The sequence below is a fragment of the Mytilus edulis genome, chromosome 3 (assembly GCF_963676685.1).
Source record: "Mytilus edulis chromosome 3, xbMytEdul2.2, whole genome shotgun sequence".
Lineage (NCBI taxonomy): Eukaryota > Metazoa > Mollusca > Bivalvia > Mytilida > Mytilidae > Mytilus > Mytilus edulis.
Genome location: NC_092346.1, coordinates 74,026,409 through 74,051,004, shown reverse-complemented (window position 1 = coordinate 74,051,004; position 24,596 = coordinate 74,026,409). Strand labels below are relative to the sequence as shown.

At 30.7% G+C, this 24,596-nt stretch overlaps 1 protein-coding gene across 13 annotated transcripts in view; it reads left to right on the top strand.

Annotated features, from left to right (window-relative positions):
* LOC139517421 (papilin-like) overlaps positions 1-24,596 on the top strand; it is a 125,575-nt gene that overhangs the window by 82,068 nt on the left and 18,911 nt on the right. For 9 of the 13 annotated variants that reach the window (XM_071308422.1, XM_071308415.1, XM_071308413.1 and 6 more), the window contains 15 exons: positions 6,396-6,419; positions 8,034-8,207; positions 10,184-10,345; positions 12,519-12,686; positions 13,422-13,586; positions 14,042-14,347; positions 14,775-14,921; positions 16,167-16,211; positions 17,455-17,637; positions 18,329-18,496; positions 19,034-19,140; positions 20,874-21,072; positions 21,754-21,906; positions 22,372-22,478; positions 23,120-23,165. In XM_071308422.1, coding sequence (XP_071164523.1) covers positions 6,396-6,419; positions 8,034-8,207; positions 10,184-10,345; positions 12,519-12,686; positions 13,422-13,586; positions 14,042-14,347; positions 14,775-14,921; positions 16,167-16,211; positions 17,455-17,637; positions 18,329-18,496; positions 19,034-19,140; positions 20,874-21,072; positions 21,754-21,906; positions 22,372-22,478; positions 23,120-23,165 — 2,154 coding nt within the window. The remainder of the gene's footprint in view (positions 1-6,395; positions 6,420-8,033; positions 8,208-10,183; positions 10,346-12,518; positions 12,687-13,421; positions 13,587-14,041; positions 14,348-14,774; positions 14,922-16,166; positions 16,212-17,454; positions 17,638-18,328; positions 18,497-19,033; positions 19,141-20,873; positions 21,073-21,753; positions 21,907-22,371; positions 22,479-23,119; positions 23,166-24,596) is intronic. The other 4 variants (XM_071308423.1, XM_071308416.1, XM_071308425.1 and 1 more) reach the window with 1 other exon arrangement.

Sequence of the window (24,596 nt, the reverse complement as noted above, 5' to 3'; positions counted from 1 at the left end):
ATCCTTTGATAATATTTTGTCCAGTTTTTACCCTAACAGACTTTATATTATAATGGAAGAAAAGAGTGTACATTAAAATAAATGCATTGACTGACCAGTAAATGTGTATCATTCAATGATGAACATAGTCTAACAGTAAAGACTGGACCAATACATTGCTAGTTCAATATAAACTGTTAGAGATTGTAACATGTCTTATATGCATAGGACAGGAAAAAAGTTGAGAATAGAAATGGAAAATTTGCCAAAGAGACAACAACGGGACCAAAGAGCAGATAACTGCCGAAGTCCACCAGTGGGTCTTCTATACAGAAATATATTTTTGCTTAAAATTTGAATATTACAAGAGGATATTGAACTTTTTGTCCATTATTTCTACAGTAAACATTGACAATTGATAAAAATATTAACTGACGTCTGAAGTGTCATTTTGTTTGACTTTTTGAACAAGGTGTATGTGATTCTTTTAAGTAAATAACTTTCACCAGTTTTATTGATTGTCCAATATACTTCACAATTAAATGATAAAGAGATTCCTTTCAGCAGAAAATAGGCCTAAAGTCTATATTAAAGTCCAATTTAGTTCATTCAGGATAAGGGCTTTATTTCAAATGGCACTTCCTTCATAGAAAACATATGCAAGCAGATTACTTATAAGCTTTCCCCCTGGAAGCATTGGTTATGTAAGCTTGCTCATTAAAGCTAATTTTATTTTAAAAATAATTTTAAATAATAGCTGAGAATTAGACATCTTTTCCTCACATACATATCATTAACTAAGATAAATTAATGTTGTTTAACTCTTCCAGCCTGATTTGGTATCTTATGTTTATGGTTTACATTTTATAAACATCACTCTTGAGATTGTCCAGCTAAGTAAATACAAGTATAATATTATCATATTGCTGTCTTAAAGAATTCAGATTTTATAAAAATTATGAAAAATTCCAAGATAAAAATAAGTTATTAAAAAATATTTTTAAACCATAAATTACGAGGTTAAGTGATTTATAGATACACTACCATTATGTTCTGCTGTGTATAATAATAGGGTTGTTGTACAAGGATTATTGAAGCTAAATGAAGCAAGTAATGAATGAATTGTAGTGAAAATTTAACTGTAGTTTGGTCATGATTTACTCAGAGTCTGGATGAATTGAAGTCATAATGGAATATTGTTATCTAAAAAAATCAGTTTGAATCAAAGAGAAAAGATAGTTATACTTAAGTATGACATAAGAAATGTTAAGTACAAGTCTTCACCTAGAATGTAATGTATGAGTAATGGAAGCAACAGACTTCTGTAATAGCAAAAGATCATAATTTGATTTATTAGAAAAGACCCTTTATGATAAATTATTAAAATTTCAACAGAGATTCCATTCATTCTAGATCCACTTTTTCTGATCCTATACTTGATTGTAGTAAACCATGTCCCCATCTTGAACTACATGCATGTTATTTTAATTTGGTTTGGGCGAGTGGGAACAAGCTATCTATCATAGGCTGTACTTTGATCATTTATTTTAGTTCATATTTGAATTTGAACACTACACATGTGCTTTATTTTATTGATAATATAAAGATGAGGAGTGTAGTTTTATTTATGCATTGCTTCTTTGTTTAAAGTTTTTATAAAGACTTATTGATGTTGATAAAGGGAGATACATGTATATGAAATGAATGTAGCTAAGAGCATATTGATGAATGCTATATGGTCGTTTTGTCTATTGCTCCACTGATGGATTCTTTTTCAAATACAAGTTGAAAAATACCTTTGACTGTCAATCTGTCTGTCCAAGCATGTCTCTTAATAACTCAAGTATGCTGTGAAAAAAAGTTTTAAATTTTACACATTGTTAGGTTCTATATAGACTATTCAACATTTTATTTTGATTATTTTAAGCTTTAAGCTTTTCCAAACAATAGGAGTTAAAGCAGGAATAGTTAAAGGACTGGTTCCTATGTCCCATGTTTGTCCATTATTGAACTCAGTTTGCAGAATTTTAATAATGTATTATAGTAATCAAAAGTATTTTCGGAAGTCATAATATTAATTATAAGTGAAGTAGCTTTGTTGACCAGCACTTAACCACACCTAAATAAGTACTTGATAGGATTTAAAAGGATTAGCCATCACAAACTGATGGTCAAGTTTGACCAATACTAGAGAGTAGATAAGATACAATGTTGTCGTAGAGCACTCCAAAGATAGTAATGTTAAGCTGAATTTAATATGTTATACATGTATTTTATAAGGACCAATTTATCAGTGAAATGATAGGGTTGGAATGTCTGTGGACAGTGTGACTTTTATAAATGTCAAGTTTTGTTTATGGCCCTAAATAATTGTATCAGCCTAGTATTTAAGTCCCCTGTGATAATGTTGACTTTTTATGTGTAATTGAATGTTTTAGAAAGTTCAAAAGTCTGTAGTTAGTGTCAACAGTTTGTTAATGGTTGACAAATTGTAACTATTTTAAAGAATTTATAGGAAGGGGGCGTAATGCTAGAAAAGGAAACATATACTGCTGAGCAAAGCAATTTTGACAATATTTTGTACAATTTTATGCTAAAAATCATATAAATGTATTAAGGAGGCTCGTGGGTATAAGATTTTCAGAAAAAATTAAACATTAATTTTTCATTACAAATTTTATTTATTACCTTTAGTAGTAGTTGTTACTTTATCATATGGTACAAAAATCATTTCAAAAAATCAATTTGTGTTGGCCCCAGGTGACTTTTAAAATGTAGATATCAATGAAAAAGCTCCAAACTATCTGCCTTTGGTGCAAAAATGCCATTTTTAACCGGATTTTTGTGACAAAAATGTCGGTTATTGATTTGGGGATGTACGGCGGGTCGGGCGGGCGGCAACCAAATGTTGTCCGTGCATTTACTCATGAACTGTTCAACCAAAGCTTTTCAAATTTTAATATGTTGTTACAGACAACAAAATGAAGATCAAGTTCAATAATGGCGATTTTGACTTTTACCGTTCAGGAGTTATGTTTCTTGAAAGAGTGAAAAATGGCTTTTCCAGTCGTGTCCGTGCATTTACTCATGAACTGTTCAACCAAAGCTTTTCAAATTTTAATATGTTGTTACTGATGACAAAATGGAGGTCAAGTTCAATAATGTTGATTTTGACTTTCACCGTTCAGGAGTTATGGTTCTTGAAAGATTAAAAAATTGTGTTTCCATTCATGTTGTTGCATTTACTCATGAACCAATCAACCTAAGCTTTTCAAATTTCAATATGTTGATACTGATGACAAAATGGAGGTCAAATTTGATATTAACGATTTTCACTTTCACCATTCATCAGTTATGGTTCTTGTGAAATTGGCAGGACACAAATAAATGTTAATAAATCGGGTTTGCTGTCGTTGTGACAGCCTCTTGTCTGGCATTAAAATTGAAATATCTTTTTTAACTCATCGGTGACATATATTTTTTATTTTTGTTTTCAAATAAGCTGTACATAAACTAAATAATTGTAAAATTTAAGCGATTTCTGTAATTAAGTTCTTTTTTTATTTCGATATTACCGCTATTTCTCCAAAAAATGTATGCTTCTTTCAAAGGCAGACTGTGAGCGTTTATGAACAGTGACCCCATTTTTTTTATATCATTTTTCTATTAAGTATAAGATAAAGTTCATTTATAGAAAAATATAGAGAAATCCTATATTAAATAAAAAAGTTGATTTAGACCCATGAGCCCCCTTAACATGTGGCTTTTTAGTTTTTAGAAATCAAACCAACCCACTATTATTCCTGTTTTAATTCTCTGGCAGTTATGATAGTATAGAATAACTTGGTAGCTTATGATAGGTATATTTCATAAATACAGAAGGATTACAGGACTGAAACTTCACAACCACAAAATTACTTTGTAAGATGAAAAAGACTAAATATTGACTTAATATTGACTTAGATTACTAAGTTCAAACATGCCAAGCAACAACTAGTACCACACATGTTGTACTAATCATTAATTTAAATATTAATGTTATAAGTATTTGTGATTTAAAGCAGTCCATATTAACTTTGAATCAGTATTATGATAACAAATATAATTGTATTAGGAAAATGAAAGAAAACCTTTTCACAGTTCAAGGTTTTTGTTAACAGACAAAGAGGTCTGTAGGTTGGAGAACACTTTTTTTTGGTTCTCGAGTAACAGAAATTTTTGTTAGATCCAGCTTTTAATCAGTTCTTTGATACAGTAGTCAGAATGAATTCAAATATTCTTGTTCATGACCCGCTTTTTATGGAAATTTTAAAATGTATAAATACTCGAAATTACAATGCTTGGCAAATCTTGCTTTCATTACACTGTTTTATATTGAGAATTAAAAAGTGAGATATAAATCATGTAGATAATACTTGAAGTAGGTTCAGATTCAAATCTTCCTCTGAAAATCATCATCAGAGGGAGATCTCCTACATTATTAGTAAGGTTGCTTAACTGGTGAATAAAATTCAATTGACCAGTGGCAAATATTACATATAATAACTTGGTCAATATGTTGATATTACTACCTATACCATTTGTTTGAAGTAGACAAGACATACAAGTCATATTCCTAATGTACTGGCTCTCAAGGTAAGAGTCTAAGTAAACATGTCACTTTACTGGGACACATTATATTGACACTGAGCCCACTGAAGTCAAAGGATTTATAAATGGAAATGAAGACATTTTATGGAATGCTGTAAACTGATGGCTGACCAACAATATTTGTCCTATAGCTAGACATATAGGTTTAACAAATTGACAGACAAAACAACAATAAGTTTGGCATTAGTTATATTTGTGTATACATTATAGAAATGCAATCACAGCAATAAGTTCTTGCCATTAATTAATCCGTGCAATCAGAAAGTGTTCCCATGGCTGATTACTTGTTCACATCATAGTATGTACATTTCTTTCTACCGCAATCACAGAAACATCATTATTTGATGTACTAAGGAAATACTTTTTTCATGTCTACACTGATAGATACATAAAGATAAGAATTAAATTATAGTGGATATGAATAATAAAGGAACCTCTGCAGCTACCCTCTGAAGTGGCAGTATAGGTGGCCTGTAACAAAGCAAAGTTTCTGTACCTATCCAACATAAACACATCTCCCCATGACATTAGCTTTATTTTCAAACGTATGGTTCTTGAATTGATGTCATGTATTGCATAATATCAGATCTAAGACTTTCAGGTCTATAATTTTTTCGAAAGAATTAACACAATAAACATGCAATTAGAAGCACTGAAGTGTATTACTTGACCTTGACTTTGATAAGCTTTTTTTATATTTTTATCTATGAATAGAAAAGGAAACCATGTCTTAGTATAGTCTACAATTACAAGTGTTTCAGACTGCTTGTTGTGGAATAAATTAGTTTCTACAGTCTGTTTGTTAAAATCTCTCTGATGTGGTAATGTTTCTTTTTAATGCTTTAAAAATCATGGTTTCTACTCTCTTTGAACAGTTTTTACTGTCTGCAATTTCATTTTGCATCTATTGGAAAGAGTGAACTGTTTATATTTGAATGTATAGTAACCCCCCTGTGTGTCCAAAAAAAAGGGGGATGCCATTTGGCACTGAAACATGAACAATTTTAGATATAGTCAGATCACAACTAGCTCACCAGGTTTTTAAGGGCAAATGCAATTTGTTTATCATTGTTTTCTTCTGATGTCGTCTTGGTGGTGTTAAAATTTCAAAATTAATATCCTTTGAAACCGTGTGGACATCGGAACCAAACTTAAAAGTATAATGATTAATGTGCAGAATATAAATTAATAAATTAAGTTGTAACACAATAACAGGTAAAGGATAATACTTTGAACACAAAGTTTAATGTAATTTTCATTGCTTTTGTCTTGTTTTTTTTATTATGAGTGTTCTCTTATCTGCTTAAATTAATTAATTTTCTGTATTATTTATTTCTGGGATGATTCTATTCTAGTTTCAGTTCCATGTTGCGATTGTCAGCATTTATTTATTACAATTTCTTCATTTTATACAGGATATGTAGTATGCTTGTGGTACATTAATTTTCTTTCTTTAATTTCCATGAGCAAATCGTCCCATGTATTTTAATAGAGTTTAAATTAGAGAAATAGAGAATAATTTGAATGTAATTAAAAACAAAAGATACATGAACTACATAAAATTTAGGGTTGTGAGGTCATGTTCTCTGTATGTATAGAATTCCTGTTATGCATATATAGCTACAGTCGGGTTTGTCTTTTGTATCAGTCTGTAGAAATTAGTGAAGTGAACAAGACTGCATATGGTTATGGAAAGATACCATACAAAACATTGTCATTTTGTTATTATATTTTGGTGCTAATATACTATTTTTCTTTCTTTCCAGTTAATACAGTAGTTATAGATACAGGTAAGTAATAGAAGGATTTAGTAACTATAAAAATTATTTCTCTGTTATGATAAAAAAAAAACAAAGAGAAAAGTTTTTAAAATCACAAAAATAAAGAATAAAATTTTTGACCATAAAGATAATGCATACTTTTCAAGGTAGTTTCAAATGAAGTACACAAATTTACATGTATAAGTGAATTCAGAAACCTGAAAGTTTTCTCATCAAATCAAGCAATCATTTTTGTGGTCAAATAATTATTACTATGTACTTTATAAAATGTGAAGTACTACTACAAGTAGTAAATCATCTTACAATTGTACATTAAAATACACCCACCAGATAGTAGATTAGAATCACTGCACCAATTTGCACACCAATTTTCCTTTGCACCTTTCACCTCACCCAACCTTCACCTTTAAACTATAGAAAATGCTGTTGCACAATTTTCATGGATGCCAAAATTAGAATTAAAAAAACTGATTAGGTGTAAAATATATCTAGGGGGTAATAATACATTAGTGAGGGAAAACTCGAATCCACATCTGCATGTGAATAAATAAATTGTGGTAAACTTATACTAAATTTTTTAGAGGTAAGTTCATTTGACTAAAGCAGAAAATTTGTCTTATTTTTTTCTAAAGCTAATACTATTCTTGAAGGAGTAGAAACTAAAAGAGATAGTAGTTATCCCTTCATTATATGCAGATAAATCTTTGCTTTAAAATAGATACTGTTGCATATCTTTACATTTATATTTCTGCATGCTATTATAATTCTACTTTTACAAATGTTCCTCTTGAATCTAGAATACTCAGATTAAATGTTAATTTTAAGTAGTGGTTTATTTTGTAACGACTGTTCCAAAATGATTCGAGGTACTTATAACTATAAAGAGAGTACTTATGATTCACCTTCAAAGTTCAAAAGTCTTGTGAACTATTTAAAACTTATTAAATCTGTTATACAACTGCGTAAGATAAGATGTTTATGTTCTAAGTTTTGATATTAACTTAAATTCAGATGTTATATCCAACTTATGTAATTTTTGTATAGGGTGTTTTGGTCCTAATTTTGTTAAGTGATTAGTTATCAGTTTATATGTAGATATAATGTTGATTACTAGAACTTTTGATCAGTAATAAAGCGAGAAAAATATTTTGCCTTTTTATTTTAAAATAACCTTTGGTAACATTTTATTTCAATTTGTGTTCTCATAAATAAACATACAAGCAAAATTGTGTAAAGTATTGTTAGTTTAAACAAACATGTTGTAATCTTTGTTTTGCTGGCTCTTGCTCCAAAAAAAGATTCTGAATAAATTATTTAATCTTTTGTTATTATTCACATATTTGGATTAGAATGCTGTGGACCTTAATCAGATTAAAGTCCAAAACAACAAAACCAAATTTAAAGATGTCAGAACCAGTCAAAAATAATCAAAAATAAAATAATGAATGTTATGAGTTGTTTATTACTGCAGCTACTAACATCAGAAATGAAAGACTGAGCAGCATTACAGATCTAGTAACAAAGAATTTAAACATGGTTGTTATATCACTGTTGCTAACACTGTGTGTTTGTTTTCTATGCACTGGGAGTGGTTATCCAATATTTTGTCTTCAATTTATTTAGCTCGATGTCGCCAAAAACAAGACAGGGGCCAATGTACCAAATATAAAGTTCAGTGGTACTATAATTACAATGACAAACTATGTCAGAGATTTTGGTATGGTGGTTGTCGTGGCAACACCAACCGTTTTGAATCTGAAGAGGCATGTAAGGCCGCTTGTACCTCTAAAGTCATAGGTTTGTATCTATAAGTGATATTGTTGTGTTAGATAACAGTGCATAAATATGATGAACTCCATTTGACCATGTTCATAAAAATGATGAACTCCGTTTGACCATGTTCATAAAAATGATGAACTTCATTTGACCATGTTCATAAAAATGATGAAATCCGTTTGACCATGTTCATAAAAATTATGAACTCCATTTGACCATGTTCATAAAATCATCAATTACAAAATTATGAGAAAAATAAATTAAGAATAGACAAAGAAAAAGATGGTCTGTGCATAGGTATCAACTTTTCAAATCTTTAAATTGGGAGCTCTGCCTCAGATAAAAATGTTTCTATAGGAGGTAATTAACTGTAGATTCCTTATATATTTTAATTTGGGAGCTCTGCCTCGGATAAAAATGTTTCTATTTAAAATTTACTACATCCCTATTCAATGGGATATTTCTACTTATTCTGTCCCCTATTTAGTCATTAAAAAAAACTTGCAAATTATGCAGCCCTGACTAAAAATCACTAAAATATGTATCATGCTAAAGGAAATGGTTCACTTAAGGTTAGTCTAAACATGGCCTTGAATTTTAACTTCATCATGAAATATACAAAAGAAATAATTTTATTCTTAAGGTTAATAAATGTATCTATTTCCAAAGCCTTACTACTAAATAATGTATAATTAATGGTCATTATTTCATCATTTATTATGTTATGTGTCAAAAAGAAATTATTTTGTATAAGTTGTAATATCACAATTACTTCTTGTGAAATTGGTATCATTTTGACCTGGTTGAAAATACATTAAAATTGAATGGCCAATTTCAACCTTTTGTGAAGTTTCTACTTTGTAGTCAATGATAGAATACTTGACTTATGATCAAGAAAGTAGTTGACAATTGTGAATATTCTTTGATTTTTTTGTGTCCCCTCTTGTCATGGAAGGAAACTTCTTGACAACATTTTTAAAATAGAATAAAATTATTGAAAATGTTACTTATCTCAAAATGTTTTTATAATAAAATGAACATTACGTGTTTTAACTTTGCAAAATTCTAAATGCCAAATTCACAACTTGAATAATTTGAGATTCTGAACTCCTTAGAGGGTGATAAGCACAGAGTGAAAGGTTTCCCCCCAACAAAAAAATATCTGGAGGCTCCTGTTGAAAAGAAGAGAGTTCAAACCTATGTCTATTTTTAAAACAAGATAATATTGGTCAGGGTATCACATATTTATGCAGTTATTCTGTTATTTCATGCCATTTATCAATCATCATTTATATATCATTTTGTTCATTCATTTATGTTGAATGCATAGAGTGTTTAATTTTAAATTTTCTCATTCTCTCCATGAAATGAAAAATGTTTGCCCTTGTCTTCAAAAGAAATAAAGCAAAACCTAGCTGTACTACATGTATAATGAGAAAACCCAGTATGACGTTATACTGTGACCATGGCATGAAGAAACAGTTCCTTTCAGTCTTTTATACTATCGAAAAATATACAACATCACAGTACAGTAGCATGATGAACGTATTGCAGATCAATTACTGTTTGCCACAATATCTTTATGAATGCTCCATATCTTTCTTAGTTTATATATGATCACTAAGAGCTATTTTAGGTATGAAAATTCATAAACTCTGTATTTATCTCTATTGGCTTTATCAAAATAGTAAGAAACTATGCCTCAAGTTATTGGTTATGATTCTGTCTTATATGCATGAATGAAAGTGTTTGAGTGATCCTAGAGCATGTTCCTTCAAAGAGATATGATACTGGAAACATAAACTTGGTTTTATTTATATCAATTCCTTTCCCTCCTATTATTTTTTTTTAAGTCCAACCTTTTTCATTTTATAAAGCACTGTCACTTGCACTCACAACTCCTACCAAACCAGAAACTGTGAATAAGTAATAATACCAAGTGTGAACTAATTATTGCTTAAAATATTTATACATCTGTATTCTTTTGATTTAATTAGACACAGGTACAGATACAGGTACTGACCATGGTACAAACGGTAATGGACACGGTGGTACTGATCATGGAACAGATCATGGAACAGATCATGGGACAGATCACGGTACAAATGGTGGTACAAACAGTGGCACTAATGGTGGAATAGATAACTCAGGGAATACAGGTAAACCTTAATCTAATGATCCTAGTACAGGGTGTAGACAGTGATACAGATGGGGGTATAGAAATTGGATTTTGAGGAAGTATAGATATCAGAACAGAGGGGTATAGACAGTAGAAGGGATGTGGTTTAGACAGTGGTACTGACTGGGATTGGACAAGTATACAGATTAGAGTATTGAGGGTTGTACAGAGAGGGTGAAGACAGTAGACATTGTTACAGATAGGATTGTTGACCATTTGGGCAGTGACTTGGAAAATGTAAAGAAAAAATATGGACTTCTTATATCAATACAATAAACAAAATAAAATGTGACAGACATGAACAAGTTAAAAACGTTCTACTAGCCATGTGGCAGTTGTCTTGCAGGCATTTATCAAAATTATTTTTTCAAATCAATGGCCATTAAAGATTGCATCCAGTCTTAATGTTATTCCCCACGCAATGGAGTTGCAGAGGGTATTATGTTTTTGACCAGTCAATCAGTCTGTCCGTCCGTCTATCCCTCCCTCCATCTGTCTGTCCATCCGTCTATCCCTCCCTCCATCTGTCTGTCCATCAGTCGGTCAGTCCTTTTCTTGTCATCGCAACTCCTCTGAAACCACAAAACAGAATTTCATGAAACATTTTTAGATAATAAGGACATACTATGAAGATGTGCATATCGACAGGAAATTATAATTCAATTTTTTTTTCTATAAGTTATTTTATTTGTCCAGTGACAATGTGGTGGTGGGCTCATTAAGGTTCTTTAATTGCATAATTAACATTTTAACTACGATACAGAAAAATCTATAATGATATTTGAAGCCCTTCTTGTATCTGACATTCAAATGCTACTACTTGGACAGAAAATTCTATTGCATTCTGTCTTGGCCAAAAATAATTATTATCAGTTCTAACTCGGAACATATATTTATTTCTAAAATCTACCTGTCTCCAGTGCATTTGTCCTTACCCACCCGGATAATCGAATGATCTTCCTTTACAGTAATATGTATAAAACAGATGCTATATCAAACAGTTATGATTGGCATTCTTAGACATGGATGCCATATGAGCAATGCATTCTCCTAGGAACCTTTGGTTTTCATATGAATTTCATATTTAAAAGTCAAGACTATTATGTAACACATTGTGGAAATGCAATTACAATATAATAAAGTTATTGCACCTGTGATTTAATTAAGTTTATGTCTCTCAAGTTCCCCACATGTGAGGACAAAAATTTTATTATTATCAAGAAATGTCATTAATTACTAAAAAAACAATGAAATTGGCTTGTTTCATGTAACATGAACTAATTTATTGTTAAACACCTCAAAGTTTTACTTGAACAGTGCAGTTCAACAGGGGCAGATATCCAGGTGTTTAAACTAAAATCTTCAAAATTAAGTATATGTACCTTCTCGACCAAATTTTGGTCATAATAATGTGTCTGAGTAGGGTGATATGTTTTTCCTGACTGTCATGTTGTATGTTAGGTAGCACATAAAAAAATCTGTGTGTCTTACTAGTGCAAACAAGGCTACATTCATAACTCATTTGTATGATCTCCTTGGATGCTGATCTAAGATTTTGAAAGGGTGAGATGAACCAAGAAATTATTAGGAGTGGGTCTTGAAAAAATCGATGCATTTACTATATACATGGCTCCATAATTTGAGAGGGCCTTCAAACCTTAATCCACTTCTGATCATCATCAAATTGCTTTCAAAATTTGCAACCTGACTTACAGAAACAATCAATCATTTAAATTTTATTAAATTGAAGCACTATTCTCAAAGTATACGCTATAAAATAATAAAAATTGAGAATGGAAATGGGGAATGTGTCAAAGAGACAACAATCCGACCAAAGAGCAGAAAACAGCCAAATGCCACCAATGGGTCTTCAACACAACAAGAAAATCCCTCACCTGGAGGAGTGCTTCAGCTAGCACCTAAACAAAAATGTTATACATATGTTGGTTTCCAGTACCCTTGTTGTTTGGAGCCAATATTTACATCACAGATTAATTTGGTGCTCATATATTTTATATGTATATATTTCATTTATAAATATTAAAAAAAAATATTATCAGAATGAAACTGCTTTAAAATTTATTTTAGGGCTCTTATCTTATAGCCCTCTTGAAAAAAATACATTGTGTAATCAAATTTTACTTTAATTTCAGATATCTGTCGTTTACATAGTGAATTGGGAAATTGTAGAGGATATGTAGTGAAATTTTACCACAATTCTACAACTGGTCAATGTACAAGGTTTTGGTATGGAGGTTGTGGGGGTAATGCTAATAGATTTGATACCAAAGAGGATTGTGAAGCCAGATGTACTATCACAGGTATTAATAAAATTATTGGAATATTAATAATAGGAAACAAGATTTTTTTGTATATTTTACCCATAATTATTTCTTAACAGTACTATCGATCAAATTGCTGACTTAAAACTGATATTTTTACTAATTTTTTTATTTTTGTCAAAGAATTTATGGCTTGCCTACTATTTTATATTAGTTACTTAAATGATGTATCAAAGAAAGATAGATTGGATTGATTAATGACGTATCAAAGAAAGATAGATTGGATTGATTATAATACATCCGCCTCTAATTTAGGAATAGAATATACTGATTAACCTCTTTTCGTCTGTCTGCAACACAATCATGTCACAATTTTCTCAGCAACTTTAAGTCATGGATTCTTAATATAGGTCACCAAGATTTATCTAATTATGCCATACAGTATGAAACACTTTCAGTTGTTCAATGTTATTCTTCCTGTTTGACAAAAACTTATATCTTTAGAAAATGCTCATTTAAGATACTTCCATCACATTGAGTCAACAACTTTGAGGGGAAGTGTAATTAGTAATCAATAGCTCCTAAAACATCTTTCAAATTCATGCATTTTCCCAGACATTACATATGTCAGAATGTTTAAGTTATTACATCACAGTAAGAATCAATTGTTCATTGAGGTAATTTTTACGATTGAGCTTGGGTTAACTGGTGTAACTCATTCGTGAAAACAATTTGAGATTGGTCAATTGTAATCATATTTTTTTTTAATTACAGTTACCACGATTGCACCACTGCCCACAACTAAACCAGGACAATGTCCAAAACTTTCTATAAGTAACATAGGATCATGTGTTCAGGCCTGTCGTAGAGATGTAGACTGTGGTGGCAACCAAAAATGTTGTTCAAACGGATGTGGCACAACCTGCCAAGATCCTGAAGGTAATTAGAATATCTTTTTTTTTTGTTCACAATATTCTCTCTTGTCCCAAAGGAGAGATATGTATGATAAGGTCGTCTTTTTTGCCACTTCAAAACAGAAATTAAAAAGTAATTAAAAATTTTCAAGTGACATGCTTCAGATGTCTTAAGATATCACTTGTTTTGTTAAGAAGGTTTAGGAAGTTGCTTATGGGTTTCAAACATCATGCAATTAATGCAAATCTGCAAAAAAAATTCCCAAAATAGACTTCTGAAAATATTGTTTTTTTATATTTAGAAAAATAGATATTTTGTTACAAGGTGTCTTATACATCTATGTAAAGGCAGGTAGTACATCTTATGTTCTCTGTGTGATATTAGAAAAGCATATCTTTTTAAATTAATTTTTTTTTTAAGAAGTCACCCATTCTTGTAAAAGCTTAAAATTTCAAAGTATGTATTATTTCTTATTTTAGACAGTTATTTATTGACACCTCCAGTAAACATCCGAGCTGACATAGTCAGAGATAATACAGCTTTTGTAACATGGCGAGATGTAGATGCCGCTGATGCCACGGAGCGTAGATTATATTCTGTTAGATATAGGCAACTTGTGGCAGGTACAGAAAATCAATATATCACTGTCAATACTACAGCTCAACAAGTGTATATCACAGGGTTATCGTCAGGTCAACAATATGAATTTAGTGTCAAGGTCATCCAGGGTACAAAGTTCAGCTTGTGGAGTATGTCAGCTTACAACACTACAAGAGCTGTAAGGGGTAAGTACCATGGTAATAGAATAAGAATTTTGAAACTTTGCAGTCAAAATTAATAAAAGACAGTCTCTCATCATGCAATAACAAAATGATGAAAGTATATATAAACCTTCAGTAAGTCATGAACAAAGTTTTTTGTTTCTGAAATTATTATTAATTTTTTTTTTCTCTATTTAGCTTAAAACTATAAACTCTAAACTCTAAACTGCAAAAACTATCAACAACAAAAATTCCACAAGAAAATCAAGTGACAAAATGGTGAATTGACTCCTTACAAGGGTTCTTCACCATATAAGACCTAGTAGAGGGTCACTCTGACAGCAATGATTTAACATAGATTGCTAATGCTTCCTACTTGAAATAACAAGTGCCAGTCAGCTATGCACATTACATGCTCCTAGTTTGTTCATTATCTCTAATGTTTTTTTAGGAGGATATAAAGCTGGAGAATGTCCACCATTGACTGCAGGAGCTGGAGGAATATGTGTTGAAGGATGTGCATCAGATTATGATTGTACCGGGACACAGAAATGTTGTTCTAACGGTTGTGGTCATACCTGTCGGGAGCCTAATATAGGTACTACTGTGTACCCATGCATGACCTAAACCAGCTTTAAATATTCTGTGGGAACACCATTCTGTTTTTATAACACATCACAAGTCAACCAAAGTACAAGGATATAAACAATTGGGTTTTGTACAGCGTTCTTTAATGAACATGATCCACACTATATAGAATGCCTACAAAAAGTAAAATCACAAAAATACTGAACTCCAAGGAAGGTTCAAAATGGAAAGTGCCTAATCAAATGACAAAATTAAAAGCTCTAACACATAAAACAAGTGGATAACAAAGGTCAATTTCCTGATAAATTGTAGAAGTATTTAAAAGAGAAACCAATGACTTTATTTGCCTATAAAGAAAACCAACCAGCAAATTTGATAAGAATCTAATCGTCTAGGATTGACTATGCTACACATGCAAATAAGAAAATGGATAAATGTCATTAAGATTTGTGCAACGATACTGATATAAGATAGCAATATATGAACAAGATGTTATAAAACTGATTTCATGACATCTTGTTCATATATTGCTATCTTGTATTATTATTGTTGCAAATTCTGAAGACTTTTATGTATATATATAATGGTTACTTCTACTAAGCAAAAATCTATTTTTTCAAATTACCCTCTTGTCGTCCAGGTCTAATTATACCTATGCATTTTGGAAGTCAATTCAAAGGTCACCTCTCTTATCAGGTCAGTTAATTCTGTCCCTGAGGGTGACTAAAAAAAAATAAAAGATTGACTGAGCTCAGATTGAGTCAGTATTAAAAAAGATTCACGATGGGCAATATGAAAACACCTTAATATTCGTATTCTGTTATAATGGCACTAAGAAAGGTTGCCTGTCTGTCCAATATTAATACTGTGGATTCATTATTATTCGTTGGATACCTCTTTTCACCGATTTCAGGGGTACAGTTGAACCACGAAATTATATGTTTAACGAATGACAAATTTTCTTAAGGCTTTATGCAGAATTCGGAAAAAACAATTAATTGATTATCCACAAACATGTAACTTTTCTTTCCTCCATGAAAATTGGTACCTACAAAAATAAATGAATCTACAGTATGTCAGAAAAATGAGTTTTGACTAATTCACATTCATCAAAGACAAATGTACAGATATTTGAATTGTTAACAAGTTATATTCATGAATTTTTGCCTGCTGATAGATGGCAAATAGCAAAGGAATAACAATACATTACTTTTAAGTACAAAAAAAGTTGACAATATAGTATTTTTGGTTTCAGTTGAAGTAGCCCCTCCAGAAACCACTGATGCTCCACAGACATCAGGTATGTATTATCATGAATTATTCCTCTCTTGTTTATCATTTGGGTTTGGTAACATCAGTATGGATAAAAGATGTGAGATATATGTAAATGAGACGACAAATAAATAACACAAAAATTTAATAAAGAATCTAGAGGTTGAATATTTTCCAAGTCATCATCACTTTTAGTTTCTTACTAGTAGAAATTGAGAAGCATGTAATGATTGCCAAAGAGACAGCTATCCACTAGAGTCAAAATGGCATAAATATAAGTAAATTTAGGTTACACTGCAGCCTTCAACAATGAGCAAAACATACACGTATAGTCAGCCATAAAAAGCACTGACAAGACAATATATGAAACCGTGCAAGGATTGTTACTGTAAATTTAGAAATTATTCCGTTCATTTATTATAGCAATTTTGTCATTTTAGACTTAAATTTGATATTAATTTTTACTATTTTAAATTAATCCTGTTTAATTCATATAAAATATTTCAAAATGCGAGTTTAAATTATTTCGTTTACAACTCTGTCGCATTTTTTGCAATAAGAAAAACCTCACAATATTTTCTGACTTGACATTAATCCCAGTCAAGGTCGTTAAAAACTTCCATCATCGTATATGAACCAATTCAAATATTAAATGACACAAAACCAATAAAAAGACACTGAAGGTATGGAAAATGTAAGCCTCATTTGCTGAAATAAGATCTTATAAGTCAAAAATAATTTCCAAACATCAAAATCTTGCAAAATTCACATTTGTGAAAAATCTTTGTTAATTTGAAATGTTTAATAGTTTATGCTTGTGTTCAACTTCAATTTAAAGCATTCTGATGAAATACTACTATCATAATGATTGCTTAAACCACTGCCACACTCAATTTCAGTTCCAGAAATACTGTAACATGTTCAAGCAATTTATTTCTTATTTGGGACTTTACTTCAAATATTCAGGGCTTTGCTGCAAATTAATTAAGGGTTGTTAAAAGAGGGATGAAAGATACCAGAGGGACATTCAAACTCATAGATTAAAAATAAACTGACAAAGCCATGGCCTAACAAAGAAAAAGACAAACACAAATAATAGTACACAAATCACAACATGGACAACTAAAGACAAAACAGCTTCATAAATAAATAAGCTTTATTTAGAGTCAGCCTAGTATACAAACAAGGACATAAAATAATCTCTAATGAGCTTTTAACCGACATATCAAATGATATACATCTGTAATAACATTTGTTTTTATAAATTTCAGCTCAGTTCTGTAGTTTGGATGCAGAAAGAGGTTCCTGTACAGACTACAAAATAAAATGGTCATATTCTGGAAACGATGGAAAGTGTAAAAGATTTTGGTATGGTGGTTGCGACGGAAATCGTAATAATTTTGAGACTGAGGAGGAGTGTGATGCAGCATGTCGTAGGAGTGTTACAGTTCAAGGTATGTAGTTTGTGTTTGTTTTAGGATGATTGATAAAATGCAGTACACAATACACACCATTTAACTATGTTTGGTTCAGATTGTTACTGATTAGAACACTAAGTATAAAAAAATATATTGGTAAATCATAAAAATATAGGCTTTTGTTTTTGTTTTGGTTGCCTTGGCATCTCAGATATGTAAACCCAATATCCCAGTTTATTCATAGTATTTAATCTTGTTCAATATTTTTTGTAAAAAAGCAGAGGGATAACAATATTCCAAACTCAAAGAATTTATTTAAATCAGATGAAAATATTCCTTCTCGGTTCTGATTGAATTTTGATTTTAAATAAATGAGATGATGGGTACACTACCCAACAGCCATTAGACAGCAAACTAATGAATTTAAAAAGTAAAATTACTTTTTTGTTGTCAACACTAGGTCATTAACAACAGACAATTTCCTACACAATATGTTGACCTCTTAATCACCTTGAGTCTAGAAAACAAGGGAACAAATAAAACACACACTATGCCAATTCTCTGATAAATAAAAAAAACCATTAAGAAACTTTAAAGGCATCCACTGACAAAGACTCCAGACTTAGGACTATGCCTATTTATTTACTTGTTTTGATGAGAGCAAAAGGAAAAGTTAATAATATAATGGTATCTCACATTTACATTTATTTCTTTTTTTAAATTGCAGATATTTGCCAGCTACCTCAGGCTCATGGACCATGTAAAGCAGCACATAGAAGATGGCACTTCGACCAGACAACAAAAGATTGTACAGAATTTCTTTATGGTGGTTGTCGTGGTAATGAGAACAGATTCAGGACACGTGCAGAATGTCTGATTAGATGTGGTAGTGATGGTTAGTTTTTTCTTCCATAATTTGTCCATTATTGATAAGATGATGCATTATAAAGTTATGTTCTTTCCCGTAATATCATGGATTGTTCGCTCATTTTCATCCATTTTCTTAGCCTTCTCCCCCTACCAATAAAATTTCTATTCAGCAGTGTTATAAAAAAGAAGGATGTGATTTTTTCTTTTTGCGTTATTAGAGGGAGCTGTCCAACCTTCCAGTAATTGTCAATTTAACACATAAAATACCTTTATTCCTACATATATTTAACCAATGCTGCTTTTGTACTAGTAAATGTAGAAGTGAACCAAAACTTAAAATAAGAAAAATGAACCAAATAATAACATAACAATATTTTACTGTCTGCATTTTTGGTACACATAATATGTTGTCTGTTATGGTAGACTTTTTATATTTTGTTCACCTATTGATGGTTGACTCATCTTGTTAATCTTTTCGAAGACATCTATGAATGTCCACAATGATTCATCGCTATTTTATTGTGTCTACATTTGTATAAAAATTTTAGAAATCTCATTTCAGAAACAAAACTGAAAGTACACGCTCTTCATGCTATGGATAAAACTTATAATAAAATAACTTTAAAATGGGATCCTCCTATGATGAAAGATGATATCAGACAATATAGGGTAAGTTTACACTATGAGTATCATCAGACAATATAGGGTAAGTTTACACTGAGTATAATCAGACAATATAGAGTAAGTTTACACTGAGTATAATTAGACAATATAGGGTAAGTTTACACCAAGTATTATTAGACAAAAAAGGGTAAGTTTACACTGAAAGTGTGATCAGACAATATAGGGTAAGTTTACACTGAGTATAATTAGACAATATAGGGTAAGTTTGAGTATGCATGCAACACAGAGTAAGATAACACGAGAAATTATGGGAATTTTACCATTTGTTAAAAGCTCGAGGGTTTAAAATTTCTAATTTCTCATTTATTTATCTTTAAAATAAGAATAAATATCAAAAATTTCTATTTAACTCATTTCGCCAAATAGGCTCAATATACTCAAGGGAAAAAATGACTTTTTAGTTATGGAGTTTATATTTGGGGTAAAATTAAAGAAATGCTCCAATTCTTTCTGGTTGCCTTTAACTCTCTTTTAAGACATTGAGCTTATATTTGAAATTTAATTGTATGATATAAAGAGGTTTCTGATCATAATTGAGTCAATTTCTAGGTGACATGACATCTTTAGTACAATTATTTCTTCTGAAATTGAGTTTTATTTCAAATTAGATGTTTTATGTCCTTTTTTCTGTACTGATAGATGAATGGTCTCTAAATAAGCAGTATAAGGCTGGGCATTGGAAAATCCAGTTCAAGTAACTTGAAAATCAGGTTTACAGTACTTTTTGGCTAAAGTTTTAGGACATTATGTACATTTTTTCGTTGCCTGTTCACAGTAGACAAAAGGGAGGGAGATAACTCAAACTTACTAGTGTTGTGCTAAGGTAACTAAAATCATGGAGACTTTGAGACATGACAAAAGTTGGGTTTTATGTTCAATACAAAATACTAGGTAAAGTATTTGTTAGATTGTGCATGCGTTGCTGTATGAAATTTGTTATGTAATATGCAGTTAAAAACTGAATTATTCCCCTTTGAGAACAAGTTTTGCTTTATTTACCACATTTTTCTTCTGCATTCAACACTGGAACTTTTAGAAAGATAGGGTTTTAAAAATAAGAAACCAACACTAGTTTATTTGTTTGAAATTTTAATTTTTTGTTTATAAACTTATATATAGTATAGATCATGTGCAAACTAATATAAAAAAAAAGTTCTTTTCAAAATCTATGCAGTAGTTCAGGTCAAACTTATCTGTATAGTATTGTTTTTCATTGGAGGTTTGCATGAAATGATAGTTTGCTGAACCATGCAAACTCTTTGGGGCCTCTTGTTTCTATGTTAATCACTGAAAATATGCAATGTGTTCATTAATATGTTATGTGGCAAATGTTATCTGTGAAAGGGACATTTTATAATATCATGAAGCATTATGATTTCTTGTCATTTTGTCTGTCTCTTTGTTGGTTGTTCTTCCCTGTATTTGGTAAAAGTTTTAGTTGAAGGAAGTTCATTATGAAGTTTGACAATCGATATGATTTTTATTAAATACATATCAAGTTGGGGTTGGATAGATATTTTGCAGTTTACTGAATATTAAAATGTGATTGTGAAAGTGGGAGAAAATGTTCTTAAGTCACATATTTTTGTATTTAACACTTAATTGTATTTAAGTCATGAAATTAATTGTAAAAAAATATTGAAATGATAATATCAGCAATACAAATATTGATACGAAATACATTACAAAAATTTGATTCCAAATGTTTGAATTTGTAGCTGTCCTATATGGGAGAGCGTTCCTATAGAGACCAAGTTCAGCGGGACAGTGTGAGTGTTATAGATATTCCTGGCAGTGTCTCCTCCTACAGTATCAATGGATTAAAACCTTCCACACAATACAGATTTAACTTGACAGCTATTCTAGGAGATGGTAGGAGGGGACCAACAGAACAAGTAGTAGCTGATACTATGTTAGGTAAGTGTTTCATAAATGAATTTTTAATAGATTTATTATTAACCTCAGCTCTGTGCATATACTGGTACATCTTGCCTTAATATATATAAAGCAGGTGTGACCCTAAATTGTATATAACACCTACCTATAAACCTCTGAAAAGACCAAAAGGAGAAAGTTTTAAATAGATGCTGCTCACTGTTAAGCCTTAAACAATGAGCAAAACTAAAAACATATAGTTAGCTATAAAAGGATAATAAATTTGAATCAAATAATGTCCTGATTAAAGCTTATATAAAATTAAATAAAAACAACTATGGTAGACGGTAGCCAGTGACGAATCGAGAAATTTTCAGTAGGGGGCCACAAATTGGAAGAAAACAGGCTCTTGGTTTGGGGTAAGCATATACAAAATGTGTACATGATTGGACAAGAAGTTGATCTTTTTCCCTTGTATGTTGTCTCTGAAATGCTTCATTAGTATTATTCATTTATCATCTTGATTGTCCATCTTCAATACTTATCACAGAGTTGATATTTTAAAGGCAATTAACTTTATTGCTAGGAAATGAATTCAAAAGAATGGAGTAATCAATTGATCACTGAATACATGTATACTATGCTAAATAGAACATTGCTCCATCTTTAGGAAATATTGAAGTATGAATTATGATGTGCTTATTAAGATCTGTATACTTGTAGCTCCTGAGTACAAGGCTGGTGAATGTCCTCGTGTAGAATTGACATCTAACATCAATCCAGATTGTGCTAGGCTATGTCAGGCAGATTATGATTGTTCTGGAGATTTAAAGTGTTGTCGCGAAGTCTGCGGAATGTCTTGTCAGACACCTAGACGTAAGTTTTGATGTTATATTAAAAGTTTAACCAGCATATACTGTACATTGAGTTGTTTTTTGATGCCAGGTAAATTTGTCATAAAATGTCTACCAGGAAAATATTAGAAATGTTAAAGAAACGTGATGTTCAAATTTATTCTGCTACAAAGATGTCATTCTTAGAAGTAGAGAAAACCTTATGCTTACAAGATCACATCATTGAATAGGTATGAATGAAACAAGAGGATAGAAATATCACTTGCAAAGCAAATTATAATGTACTTTATACTACATGTATATATATATTAAGTACTTTTTTGTATTTTTGCAATTACTTTGGCTTAAATTTTATGAATATTACCTTAGATACAAATTACTGTTAATACTATTTTGTTCCCAAAGTACTGATTTACTTTTCTATGGTATTTCGTGATATTGTATGACAGAAGAAATTAAATTAAATAAATTTTATTTGTGTTTACAGCTGTAGAGACTGTGAGGTTATGTTTCGAGTCAATGTGGGGTTGTTGTTTGGATGGTGTGTCAATAGCACAAGGACCTAACTATAAAGGATGTCCTGATGCTTGTCAGGTATAATAACTTACGTCAAATATTTAAAGTGCTAGTTTGGTTAGATATTTATTAACTAATTTTGAAATAAAAAAGAGCAAAAAGAATTATGAATGCACATGTATATGAGTGATAATAATAGACCAAATTCAGAATTAATTCATGATAATGTGGTATAAATTTTAGACAACTTTTGAGTAGACTTCAAAAGTTATGAAAAAAGTCTTCATTAAGGTGGTACCCAATACTTTAACTAAAATTAATTTGGCTCGTTTAATTTTCTTAAAATTTTGACAAAGTATTTACTTTGACCCTTTTACAAAAATATAAAAATTTCAAAAAATTTGAACCAACCGTTTTATCAGAAAAATTACACTGGTTATATAGCAGTTTGACAAACACTTATTTTGATCATTGAGAAGCTTGATATTCCCTTAACAACACAACGTAATTAAAACGTTTAGCTGATTTTTACAGAGTTATCTCCCTGTAGTGTTATGTCCCATCTTAATTGTAAAAGAGAAAATTGTAGGAAATTAAAAGAAAATTTATTTTTACCTGAAATAAGTACAAAAATGTACTAATATTTAATTAGCTATCTTTATCCTAGTAATTACATGCAAGTGTAATTTGAAAAGTAAAATGCAAGATCTCTATTACAGGGTACAGAATATGGATGTTGTGATGATGGTTTCACTCAAGCTACAGGTAAATATATTAACACCTGTAATTAGTCAAAAATAAATTAAACGTTCATCTTAATCCCATCTTTGGAAGAAATTGATACTTGGTACGGTTTAACAGCAGATAAAAAACAGTTTAATGTGCATACTATAAAACAACTAATTTTTTGCGAGATATTAATTTTTGCAACTTTCAAGAGTAGAAAAATAACATGAATCATCGCAAAAATTTAAGACTTGGATCTAAATACATCAAGTTATTTTGAAAATCATGAAATTGATTTTCCACAAATTTGGGAAAGAAAGATCCAAGCGCCAAAAATTAAGTTGGTTTACAGTACTTTAAGTTTACGTCTACATTTGTGATAATGTCTTATACATTTATTACTAACTTAATTTATTCATGATAAATATTGAAATATTAATTTTATTGATTACTTATCTATTATCCACTTTGACATTCAGGGTTTCCGCTGGTGGTCGCCATTGCAATTTGCGAAAAAATAATAATTGTAGCGATAAAAATTCGTCATTTGCGAAAGAATTTGGCAAAAGAAATATATAGAACGATTTATTTTCCTCCATCTTGTTTATTTACTTTTTTCGAGTTTCTCGGACTTTACCTATCAGACAATACTCAGAATTCACCTTGACATCATTAAGATTTGGACAGAAAATCAATAATCAGCTGATTGCATTTTATAGCTATCGACAACAAAGGACTAATTAATAAAGGTGTTGATTGAATTGTTTGACAAAATGATATGGTTAAATGGCTTCCGCTAAATGTCACATACAGAATTTATTTACCACTTTGCGACGCACGTGTGTGAAGCAAACTTTTGACGTCTCCTCTCTTTTTAAAGATAGTTTAGAAAAGAAAGCTGTTGTTGTGACGAAAAATTTTCAAAAACAAGAAAAATCTTCGATTTAAAACTTTAATTATCCTTTGACTTTAATATAGGTATTTGATTTGGGAGACTACTTTAAAGTTGTTTGAGTGACACGTGTGTTTCAAGCATAGTTTTACGTCTCAACTTTTTCATTTACGATGGTCAAGAAATGAAACCTGTCGTTATGAAGAAATCTATCCAAAAGGTTGGGAACAACCCCTTGAATGAGAGTAGCCCTTCAATGTTATGACTACACATGAAATGAGGGATCAAAATATCATGTGATAAAAGCTTTTGTTTTGTTGTAAAAACCACTTCTTAGTACAAAAGGGCACATCAATATTTTTCTTTTAAAGAAACTTTCCCTATGAACTATACTGGTATTATATAATCAAAACCTGTCCATTAATTTTGTTGTATTCCAGGACTTATATCTTCTTTATTATTAAAAGTATAGTGGCCCCCTCATTTAGAAAAGTTGTTTAAAATACAATGAATATTTTCCCCTTTTATGTTAAAAACAAAATCTGTTGTTTTGAAGTAAATGTTTAGTGTTTATTCAT